At 43.8% G+C, this 12,048-nt stretch overlaps 1 protein-coding gene across 1 annotated transcript in view; it reads right to left on the bottom strand.

The window, feature by feature from the left end:
• Positions 1-12,048, bottom strand: part of CARMIL2 (capping protein regulator and myosin 1 linker 2) — a 591,305-nt gene that overhangs the window by 490,353 nt on the left and 88,904 nt on the right. Inside the window, 2 exon segments of the mRNA XM_030203654.1 lie at positions 869-962; positions 11,792-11,860. Coding sequence (XP_030059514.1) covers positions 869-962; positions 11,792-11,860 — 163 coding nt within the window.

The following is a 12,048-nucleotide window of genomic DNA, read 5'->3' as shown; positions in this document are numbered from 1 at the left end:
TCTGCAAAGGTCCCAAAAGGGGCATGGAAAGGTGTCTGCCCCTTTGGCACCCCCCTTCAGCATGACATCTCAACCTTTTGGTGTCTCTTTTAGTCCCTCATTGATGACGTCATTAGCTGGCACAGAGCCAACTGGGAGGGAACAAGGCAGCAAAAAGTTGAAATTCAGCTTCTGCTGAATCCCAAATGATATAAAAAGCTAGTCTAGCAGTGTGAATCCTCAGCATTTCATATTTTTTGTAGTCCTTCATTGATGATGCCATTAACTGGGAGAAAGTGAATTGGGAGGGAACAAAGCGGAAAAAAATATATCATCCATAAGAAGCTCCTTTTCAAATACAGCAAAATTAGTTCCATACAATACACAAAGCTAGTCTAGCAATGTTTTAGTATCTTTTATAATCCCTCGTTTATAACCTCATTAGCTGGGGCAGAGCTCACCGAGAGAAAACAAGGCTTTTCACTGGGCTAACAATATATTTCTTGACTAGTTTCCAGAAGTTAACACACCCTTCCATAGCACTTCCTCCATGCCTCTTCTTCTCTTCTACTTTTGTGTTCTCCCCAATTATCATGGAAACCTATCTAAGAGGAGGAGGCAGGGAACTGCAGCATCTGTCAGCACCAGAGGGCTTGCAGGCTGAAATTTGCTAGGGGAGTTGCTGCTGCTGTATAGAATCAGCAGCTATACAGGACAGAGACACTGCAGTCTAAGCTCCGGATTGAAACATGGGAGTGGCACAGACATTCTGGCATCTACCAAACTTTAGCATCAGAGGCTCTTGCCTATGTTTAAATCTGGGCTCGAAGAGACTGAAGGACTCATATAATGGCCTGCTGCCATTTCTGAGAACAATAGCACTCCTTACCTTGTGCAGAGCCTCCTCTGTTTTCTCGGGGTTGATCCGGAAGGCGTACGCAACATCATTTACTGGGAATGGCATAGCTTTTAAAGTGTAATTCCTGTTAAAAGGAAAGCTTCAGGATTTAATATAAATACTACTACTACTACTACTACTTAACATTTCCAAAGCACTACTAGGGTTACGCAGCGCTGTACAGTTTAACAAAGAAGGACAGTCCCTGCTCAAAGGAGCTTACAATCTAATGGACAAAATGTGCAGTCAGCTTACAATCTAATGGACAACATATGCAGACAGTCAAATTGGGGCAGTCCAAATTTCATGGATAGAGGTAGAGGAGTGTGGTAGCCGTGTTAGTCCACTCTTAAGGTTATCAATAGAAATCAAACAAAATAAAACATGGAAAAGAAAATAAGATGATACCTTTTTTATTGGACATAACTTAATACATTTCTTGATTAGCTTTCGAAGGTTGCCCTTCTTCCTCAGATCGGAAATAAGCAAATGTGCTAGCCCATTATAAACCATTATAGCCCATTATAAACCATAAAACTGTATGTCTCTGTTGATCCACCCTCCCCTCACCTATCCACACCCACCCTGTTAGAATATCAATGATATGCTTTGATGTCCCCATGCATACTTCCTACCCACCCCCCTCCTCCCACCCTGTCAGACTGTCATAGTAATGCTTGAATGTTTTCACTTATATACACTGTCAGCTAGCACATTTGCTTATTTCCGATCTGAGGAAGAAGGGCAACCTTCGAAAGGCTAATCAAGAAATGTATTAAGTTATGTCCAATAAAAAAGGTATCATCTTATTTTCTTTTCCATGTTTTATTTTGCTTGATTTCTATTGATAATGGATAGAGGTGAAATGGTTAGGTGCCGAAGGTGACATTGAAAAGATGGGCTTTGAGCAAGGATTTGAAGATGGGCAGGGATGGGGCTTGGCGTATGGGCTCAGGGAAGTTTGTTCCCAAGCATACGGAGAGGCAAGGCAGAAAGGGCGGAGCCTGGAGTTGGCGATGGTGGAGAAGGGGACAGAGAGGAGGGATTTGTCCTGTGAGCGGAGGTTTCGGGTAGGAGCGTACGGGGAGATAAGGGTAGAGAGGTATTGAGGGGCTGCAGATTGAGTGCATTTGTAGGTTAGTAGGAGAAGCTTGAACTGTATGCGGTACCTGATCGGAAGCCAGTGAAGTGACTTGAGGAGAGGGTGATTATGAGCATATCGGTCCAGGCAGAAGATAAGACGTGCAGCAGAGTTCTGAATGGATTGAAGGGAGGATAGATGGCTAAGTGGGAGGCCAGTGAGGAGTAGGTTGCAATAGTCAAGGTGAGAGGTAATGAGAGAGTGTACGAGAGTTCAGGTGGTGTGGAAAGGGCGAATTTTGCTGATGTTATAGAGAAAGAAGCGACAGGTCCTAGCTATCTGCTGGATATGCGCGGAGAAGGAGAGGGAGGAGTCGAAGATAACTCCGAGATTGCGGGCAGATGAGACAGGGAGGATGAGGGTGCCATCGACAGAGATAGAGAGTGGAGGGAGAGGAGAAAGACAATAAGCTCTGTCTTGGACATGTTCAGTTTCAGGTGGCGGTTGGACATCCAGGCAGGAATGCCGGATAAGCAGGCCGATACTTTGGCTTGGGTTTCTGCAGTGATGTCTGGTGTGGAGAGATAAAGCTGGGTGTCATCGGCATAGAGATGATATTGGAAACCATGAGATGAGATAAGCGAGCCAAGGGGTGTAGTTTGAAAATGACCACATTCTTGTACTTTGATAGTTTTCTGCATAAAATTTCTGTCCAGTTCGTATATTTCTTAGTCAAATACATTCTAATACAAGTCATTCTTTTTGAGTAGAAGGATACACTGTGAGCATCTAGGAAATGAGAACTTGAGTTAGGAAATCTGAGGGTATGGAGTTAGGAAAGCAGCATTAGAATTCTCTTAGAACAGTCTAAAAAATGCTGATAAAAATAAGCTGTTCCCCTTTATGCTCACACAGTCAGCAGAATCTATATATGTAAGCATTCTTCCCTAACTTTGAAGCCCCCCCATGGTGTCCAGCATTTCTCTCCTCCCCTCCCCCATAGTCTCCAGCACTTCTCTCCACCTCCCTGCCCCAGTGTCATGTTTAGTGCCTTATCTCCCTTCCCTGGGGTGGCCATACTCCAACCAGTAATGCACCAAAGGCATAGAGGCTGGCGGGCAGGGGGCCTTGAGCATCTGTGCAAGCTCAAGGCCTGCCTGCTTCCTCCCCTTCAAATTTCCTATTTCATGTTCAAGACCCCGCACCTGCCAGTCTCAATGCTTTTGATGCTGTGCTGGTTGGAGTATTGCCGCCCTGGAGGAGGGAGATAAGGTAATAAACTCATTGTGGGAGGCCATAAGAATAAAGGCCTCTTGGTTCTTGAATTTTTAGTTTTGCAGAGGGGGCAGGGATGGTTTGTGTGCTTGTTCTTCATTTTTCTTGCTTACTGGTTGTTGACATTTTGAATGTGGTGGGATGGAAGTGGGATTTAAGGTAGGGGAGGAGTGTATCTGTTTAAAGCTGGGGGGGGGGTGGTTGCTGGGAGACTGGAAAGAATTCCATGAGCCATGCTCTGCATGCTTTCCCTCCTTGTTCGCTTGTAGTTTAACTATGTTTATAGCTACTCTGAATTTTACTCAGCAGATGTATAGTGCAGCATAGAGGGAACACTGCTCCTTCTGTACAAGCACCACTTAAAAAAAAAAAAAAAAAAAAGAGGACAGTGGGGACACTGTTGAACACAGCAGAGAAAGACCCCTTCGCTGTCTACCAGCTGCCTTCCCCAGTACCACTGTTGCTGATGGTATTATGCATACTGTAATACACTTCAGGGAATTATGTACCAAAAAAATCAAAATAATGCATGGCAAACAATGCAGCAAATTAAACAGAAAAATATTTGCAGTAACCTAGAAATATATGCAGGTACTTTAATACTTGGCTCTCTGTCAGCCCTAGCTCAGCGCTGTCCGGCATCTTCATGTTGGCCATGTGAACAGTACTGTTCAGCACCACTTTAACAGAAATCCTGAAGTTACTGACAACCATAACATAATGTACCTAGTCTTTAGCAAGCGGTTGAGTTACCAAATATAGATAATATGTGCTATCTGTATTAGCTGTACCTAATAGAGCTGCAGGCTGAGAAACGGGGAAGTCACTGCTGCTCCTTGAAATCTTGGACAAGTCACTTAACCCTCCATTGAATCAGGTACAAAACTTACATTTTAACCCCTCCAGGAACAGGAAAATACCTACTGTACCTGAATGTCACTTGCCTTGAGCTATTATTAAGAAAGCTGCAATCTAAATTCATATCCAAAATTCAGCATCTGCCCCTTTCTCTTCCTACTTCTATCCAGCACCTGACCTTTTTCTCTTCTCCCCCTCCATCCAGCATCTGCCCAATCTCTCTCCCGCTTTTCATCCAGCGATTGCCTCCCTCTCTCTCTCCCCCTTCCATCCAGTGTCTTCCCCCTCTCTCTACCCCTTTATATCTAGCATCTGCCCCCTCTCTCTCTCCCCTTTCCATCCAGTGTGTACCCCGTCTCTCCCCTTTCTATCCAAAATTTGCCCTCTCTCTCTCCCTCCCCTTTCCATCCAGCATCTACCCCCTCCGTCTTTCACCTTCCATTTAGCATCTGTCCTCTTTCACTCCCCCCTCCAGCATCTATTCTCTCTCCCCAGTTCCATCCAGTAGCTGCCTTCTCTCTCTCCCTCCTATGTTATTCAGCATCTGCCACTTCTTTCCCCCTTTCCATTTGGCATCTGTCCCCCCTCCCCATCATTCAGCCTCTGCAGAGGCTACCACTGGTGGTGGTACAAACAAAGAAAAAGATTGCAGGGCTGCACTATTCCCACTTGCAGCTGCTGGCTCTGTCCCAGAACAGGAAATGATGTTGGGGAAGGTGGGACTGGCAGCCATGAGCAGGAACAGGGCGGCCTCGTGATCTTTTTCTTTGTTTTTGCCACCATGGCTGAAACAGCAGAAGTAGCAGTGGTGACTGTGGCAGCAGGGTGTTCGGTGTGAGTGGGGAGTACCTGGTGCGCCTCCTGCTCCCTCCAAATCTTTGGTGGTGCCACAGCACCCATGCCCCCTCCCCAATTCTGCGAGGACGTCCTCAGGAAAACATGGGCGCCCCTTTCGATTATGCCCCTCTATGACTCTTATTTTCAAAGCTGAAAAGCATCTCAAAAGGGCCAAAAAAATGCTTCTGTCGAGCACATCCAAATCACGACTTGTGAAAGATGGAATTCAATGTTTTATATCGCAGTTTGTCCAAATAGCAAGGGGGTGAGTTGGAGGCATGTTTTAGGCGGGACTAGGGTGTGCCCAAAATTAGGACATCTTTCAGCAAACTTTCAAGGCAAAAAAAAAAGGACATTTCTATGTAGACCTGTTTTAGTCATGACTGAGTCACAAAAAGGTGCCTTGACTGAGCAGCTGACCAGTGGAGAGATTAAGGCATGACCCCACCTTAATCCCCTATGGTTACCTACCCCCCTAAGAAGTGAAAGTGACAATGGATATCAGGCTCTATACCAGCTTCAGGTATTATGCCTAATTCCTAATAGAGCAGCAAGAAAGTGTAAGGCGTAGCCTAGTGGCCAGTGCAGTGGACTTTGAACAATGGGACCCTCATTCAACTCCCACTTTAACTCCTTCTGTACAAATATGTGAGCCCTCCTGGAATGTAGAAATACCTATTGTGCCTATATTTATAAAACATCTGCAAACCTGATGGCTATTGTAGTGGTGTACCTTAGGTACAGTCAGTTTTTATCTGTTTCTGGAGGGCTCACAATAAAATATAAATGAATTAAGCTAGGATGTGTAATCTGGTCCTGTTGTTTAAGACTACTACACTGACCACTAGGCAGCCCTTTTGCCCTGCAGGGACTTCTGTGTGGCCTTTTTACTAGGAATGCTGCAAGACATCCTAGTGGCTTGTTTTTGAGTGTTCTTTTTTGAGAAAATGGGTCACAACTTTGGGCATTCCACAGAGATGGATGTTAATGTTGACCATTTTCAAACCAGAACATTAGCAGAATGTTGCGGGGGTGGGGGGGTACCTTGTGTTAATAATACCACATTCTACACCTGTGACACCACATTACATCATTTCCAAGTTCCACAGGCACCAGCCAGCAGAACTAATTTCCCCTGAGAATCCAATTACATGCAATGGTCTGCCTATGAATAGCTTTCACATCAGCACTCAGCATTCAGACATTAGATACCGTAGTGCCATGATTGAGGAAGTCTAACATTTTCTTTTCATCTGTATATATTTTTTAAATATCTGATTGAAACCATTTCAATTTCTTTAAAATGCTCTGTTGCTAAGTGTCTCCCACTTAAGGCAAGACCTCGGAACCCATTCTTCCACTCTGGTATGAAGCTGCCCTGAGTCACTGTTTGCCTTTTAACTGTTGAAATAAATGTTGTGGGATGTTGCAGGATCTGGTTGCTGGGCCCAGTAGAGGTTGGCATGGTGAGAGACCAACTCTGTAACCAGCAATTCCAGGCTGTTGAGGATGGAACAAAGGGAAATCAGTGGATTGTGAGGCTGAACGATTTATCATTTTATCTGCTCATACATTTATTTTTCTGTATATTTGTAAATATATAGAAAGCAGCTGTTTGCGCACATTACAAAGCCCTCAGCTGTGACTGCTGTGGGGTGATGCAGCATGCTGAACAGAGAGCAAACTCTGTGCACTGACAAAGGACACTTCATGGTTCATACCTGACTTTTGGCCAGTGCTGGACAACAGAGCTTTAAGTAGTTTGCTATGTTTTGTATACAAGCTGGGCATGGGCCAGTGGGATATACAGTGCAATCCACTTAAGTGCAAGGGTCTGGGACCAAAGAAATGCATGCAGTTAACCAGAGCATGCACTTAACCATTGTGACCCAAAGAAGCTTGACATCTGATAAACATATGTACAGTACTGTTTATTATTATACGTACAGTATACAGTCTCAGTTAACTGACATTAGGCTTGCTTGAAGTAATCAGTTATAGTCCTCTGTACACTCTTGGGTCTGTGAGTTCCATAGACTACGTCTGCCAGACGGTAAAAACTGTCATAGCACTGACATCCAGTGGCCTCCAGATAGGCCCGCACGGTGTTGAGACTCTCCAGCGCTCTTGCAAAAGTGCCAGGAGGAGGTTGTTGAATTTCATGAGCATGTACCTCGCTGCTGATTTCTTCATCTATTCCATCATCAGCCGTTGTTGCCTGCATGTAGGAGCATATCTCAACATCAGTGCTGTCTTCAGCTGTTTGTAGATCGTAATCAACAGCTACGTAGCGATGGAACTCCTCTTCAGTAACACCAGCTGAGATGTCAATAACCTGTTCATCTGACGCATTTGCAACAGCTGTACCTGTTTTGTCCCTCTCCACATCCTTAACAAAGCTTGCCCGCTTGTAGCAGTTCACAATGGTTCCCTGTGTAATATGATTCCAGGCTTCTTTCTGCATATGTAGGGAGTCCAACAGTGATAGATTACGAGCCAGTTCAACAGCACGTTTATCCTTGCCAGTCTGGTCATCCATAACACTCATCAGATGACTTAGCACAAGAGCCCGATAATGTTGTTTGAAATTGGCTATTATGCCCTGATCCAGAGGTTGGATCAGAGAGGTAGTGTTTGGTGGGAGGACGACCACCTTGACGTTAGACAGTCTGACATCATCCCTGTGTGCAGCACAGTTATCACAAAGCAGCAAAATCTGACGCTTTTGTGCCCGCATTCTAGTGTCTAACTTCTTTAGCCACTGCTTCCAAATTTCACCAGTCATCCACGAATTTGCGTTAGCCTCATATGACACAGGAAGTCGCTTAACTTTCTTGAAGCAACGGGGCTGTTTGCTCTTTCCAATGACGAGGGGTTCCAACTTCTCACTCCCATCCATATTGCAGCAAAGGAGGATTGTCAGTCGGTCCTTCAATGTTTTACCTCCAGTAGTTTCGGCATGTTTGAATGCAAGTGTTCCATTAGGAATCGCTCGCCAGTAGAGACCATTTTTGTCAGCATTGAAAATGTCACGAGGTGCAAACTCATTCAAGATGGTAGGAAGAACTGAAACAACCCAATTTTCAGCACCAAAGTCATCAACGTCTTGTTTCTCACCATGCTGTTTCTTGAATTTTATGCTGTTCCTTTCCTTCCATCTTTCCAACCATCCAACAGTGGCTTTGAATTCAGTCAGTCCAAGACTTTCTGCTACCTGGTTAGCTTTCTCCATAAGCAGTGGACCACTGACAGGAAACTGTCTGCTCCTGACTCGAGAAAACCACCGAAGAAGAGCATATTCTACCTCCTCAGCTTTTCCCGCACATTTTCGTTTCAGTTGTGGATTTGTATTGTTTTGCCAGTCTTCCAGAAGCTGGTCTTTCTGCTTCAAGACACGTGAAATTTGTCTGGGATTGACACCATATTCTTTAGCAATAGATGCTTGACTCTTTGTTTTCTAATTTTTTAAGAACTTCTATTCGTTCAGCCAGTGTTAAAGTCTTACAGTTCTTCTGCCGCCGCAATGACGATGTCGACCCCGGTGCATGCTCCAACAACATTCTTTCCTCTTATCTGCCTGGGGCAGTTAAAGAGGCGGTAAATTTGAAATCTCGGTTGTCAGTCGCGCCAATCGGCTTCCATATTCCATGCACGCACTTATGCGGAGTCTTTCCTGCAGAGGAGCGGTCTTGAACCATGCATATAAGTGAATCTTGCATTTATCAGTGGTGCGCTAAAATGAAGTTTGTCCCCATAGAAATTGATGGTGCCAAAAATGGGACTGAAGTACGGCATGCAGTTAAACAGAGCATGCTCTTACCCGACGTGCACTTAAATGGAGTGCACTGTATAGCACTCGGCTCTTGCTGCCTGCTGTTGGGCTCAGACAGAGAAATGCTTAGAGATAGCAATATCTGGCCTGCATTAGTAGCTGGTGAGCCCCTTTGGGGGGCACTGTTCCAATACTGTCTCCTATCAGATTGACAGGGGACACCTATGATGGGAATTTTCTCTGCCTGTGGCATGGAGGGATATTATTGGGCCAGAATGATGGTAGTGTGCACATGGTTATGTGACACACAATCCAACCCACTAATGCTACATGTGGTACAGGCCAGATATCCTTAGGCAGTATAGGCCTAGTATATCCCACAATATATTATATTTTTATTTATTGCACTTGTATCCCATATTTTCCCACCTCTTTGCAGGCGCATGTGGCTTACAAACATCATGGATGATGGAAATGAGAAGAGAATAGGCACTTTGTTACAGAAGAATGTTGGATTGCATGGTAATGGAATACATGATAGTAATATAATAGAAGGCATTATTAACATTTCTGGAAATATGTAGGAGTTTCACATGATTTGGTCTTAGTTGTATGTCTTGTCAAAGAGATGGGTCTTTAGTAGTTTGCGGAAGTTGGTCAGTTCATAGGTCGCTTTTAGGGTAACATAGTAGATGACGGCAGAAAAAGACCTGCATGGTCCATCTAGTCTGCCCAAGATAAACTCATATCTTGAATTTGTACCTGTCTTTTTCAGGGCACAGACCGTATAAGTCTGCCCAGCAGTATTTCCCGCCTCCCAACCACCAGTCCCGTCTCCCATCACCGGCTCTGGTACAGACCGTATAAGTCTGCCCTCCCCTATCCTAGCCCTCCCCTATCCTGGAATGGGTGCGTGGCAATGCATTCCAGAATTGGGAGCTCATATAGGAAAAGGTTGATGAGCGCATTAATTTGTATTTTAGACCTTTGCAGTTAGGGAAATAAAGATTAAGGAATGTGCGAGATGATTTTTTAGCATTCCTGGGTGGTAGGTCTATCAAGTCTGACATGTAGGCTGGGGCATCACCATGGATGATTTTGTGTACTAGAGTACATATTTTGAATGTGATACGTTCTTTGAGTGGGAGCCAGTGTAGCTTCTCTCGTAAGGGTTTTGCACTTTCGTATTTTGATTTTTCAAATATGAGTCTGGCCGCAGTGTTCTGGGCTGTTTGGAGTTTTTTGAGAATTTGTTCCTTGCAGCCAGCGTAGAGTGCGTTGCAATAGTCTAGATGACTAAGTACTAAAGATTGTACCAGGTTACGGAAGACTTTTCTTGGGAAGAAAGGTCTTATTCTTTTTAATTTCCACATTGAGTGGAACATCTTTTTGGTTGTGTTTTTTGCGTGATTCTCAAGTGTTAGGTGCCGATCAATGGTGACTCCAAGAATTTTCAGGGTTTCCGAGATTGGTAGATTTAGTTTTGGTGTTTTGATGGTGGTGAATTTGTTCGTGTTGTGTTGAGAGGTGAGTATTAGGCATTGGGTTTTTTCTGCGTTGAGTTTTAAGTGAAAGGCGTCTGCCAAGGAGTGCATGATATGTAGGCTTTGGTTGATATCATTGGAAATTTCTTTTAGGTCTTGTTTGAATGGGATGTAGATCGTTACATCATCAGCGTAGATATATTGTAGTGCCATGAATTCTCATGACCTTTTTTTGTATAATAAATTAATGACTATCTCTAAAAAAACTTGTATTACCCATAGACACAAAACAGGAAAGGCCCTTTTGTACATCTAAACCTGAGTGAAACCCTCTGTTCTGAAATAAAGGTGATCTTACATACAGGATCTAAATATAATTCTGGATTTCACTTTGTTGTGCTCTCTAAAGGTGGTTAATCAAATTATTAAACTAAACTAATATGTACCAAAGCAGTGAACATTTCTGGGAGCAGGTGATCATCTAAACCAAAGGCGGGGAGGCTACCTGCATAGAGTGGCAGATGAAACTCTAAACAAAAGGCAGGGGAGGTTACCTGCATAGAGCAGTAGATAAACCGAAAGCAGAGGAGGCTACCTGTATGAAGCAGCAGATGAAACCCTAATTCAAAGGTGGTGGAGGCTACTTGCGTACAGCAGCTGATGAAGCCTTATACAAAAGGCAGGGGATGCCACCTGCATGGAGCAGCAGATGAAATCCTAAACTGAAGGCATGGGGGTCAACTGCGACAAACACCAGTCACAACTATAAATTGAAGCCACATGGGTCACCTGCGCAGAGTGGCAGTTATAGCCATAAACCAAAGGCACAGAAATCACCCGCACCCTATGCAGTAAAACACTACAGTCACATGTAAGGATCTCACACTTCCTGCAGCACACCTCAATTTTACAGCCAGAACTAGTACAAGATATTTTTTGTCCTATGCAAGATTTGAAAATTATGCTGTCTTTCTCTCAGTGAAAATAGAGCAAAATGTTAGCTATACATACCCATTACATAATTGATACCATGGAGACAATAATGTTCTGATGTTTAATTATTTTAAATTATACAGCAAAGAGCAACACTTAAAAGTCCAAAGTGAACTTAGATATCTCAGTCATCGTTGATTATAGTTTCAATTACAGGTTCAATTTCTAAAATCTGCAGCTGCAATGAGAGGTGAGAGTGTTACAAAAACTGTAGAATACCTACCCAAGAATGTAATCAGAGTCAAGACAAAGCGAAAGAGGCAATTACTATTAGGACTCAGCTTGTGCTGTACTCCAAAGCATGCTGAGTCCTAGATTAGTGCCTCACTCACTTTGTCCTGGCTCTGATTACATCTGTAGGTAGGTGTCCTACATTTCCTGCAGCACTGCCACCTCTCCTTGTAGTTGCTGATTTTGGGAACCAAAACTTTCATTTTTTGACTCGCAACCAAGAATTTACACTGTGCTAAAGAAACAGAACCCTGAGCTGAGCAGTGGTAGGAGATCCATATCCACTTAATCTAATGCTTATTTCTCTACTCTTCTTGCTTCACTCTGTCACCGTGACTTGTTTTGCAAGATAACTAAACTGAAAGATCTCTTGGAATACAGACCTCTCCAAAGCGTGCGCCACATCCAGAAATCCATTAGCAGTTGTGTTATTTCTGTCCCAAACTACAGTCCTGTTTAACAGAAAGAAAAAAAAAGAAAGAACAGGAGACAGCAATAGGATGTGCACCATAGATCTGTTAATAACAAAACTGTACTTTAAAAGCAGGAGAAGTGATAACAAGGAGTGCAGAAACAGGGCACAATGCAATGGTGAACACAGTCAATGAGTAAGGAAAGTGCTAGCAGACCATCCAACCTT

This window comes from Microcaecilia unicolor, chromosome 5, assembly GCF_901765095.1.
Source record: "Microcaecilia unicolor chromosome 5, aMicUni1.1, whole genome shotgun sequence".
Lineage (NCBI taxonomy): Eukaryota > Metazoa > Chordata > Amphibia > Gymnophiona > Siphonopidae > Microcaecilia > Microcaecilia unicolor.
Note: the sequence above shows the minus strand (reverse complement) of the source record. Positions and strands in the feature narration are given on the sequence as shown.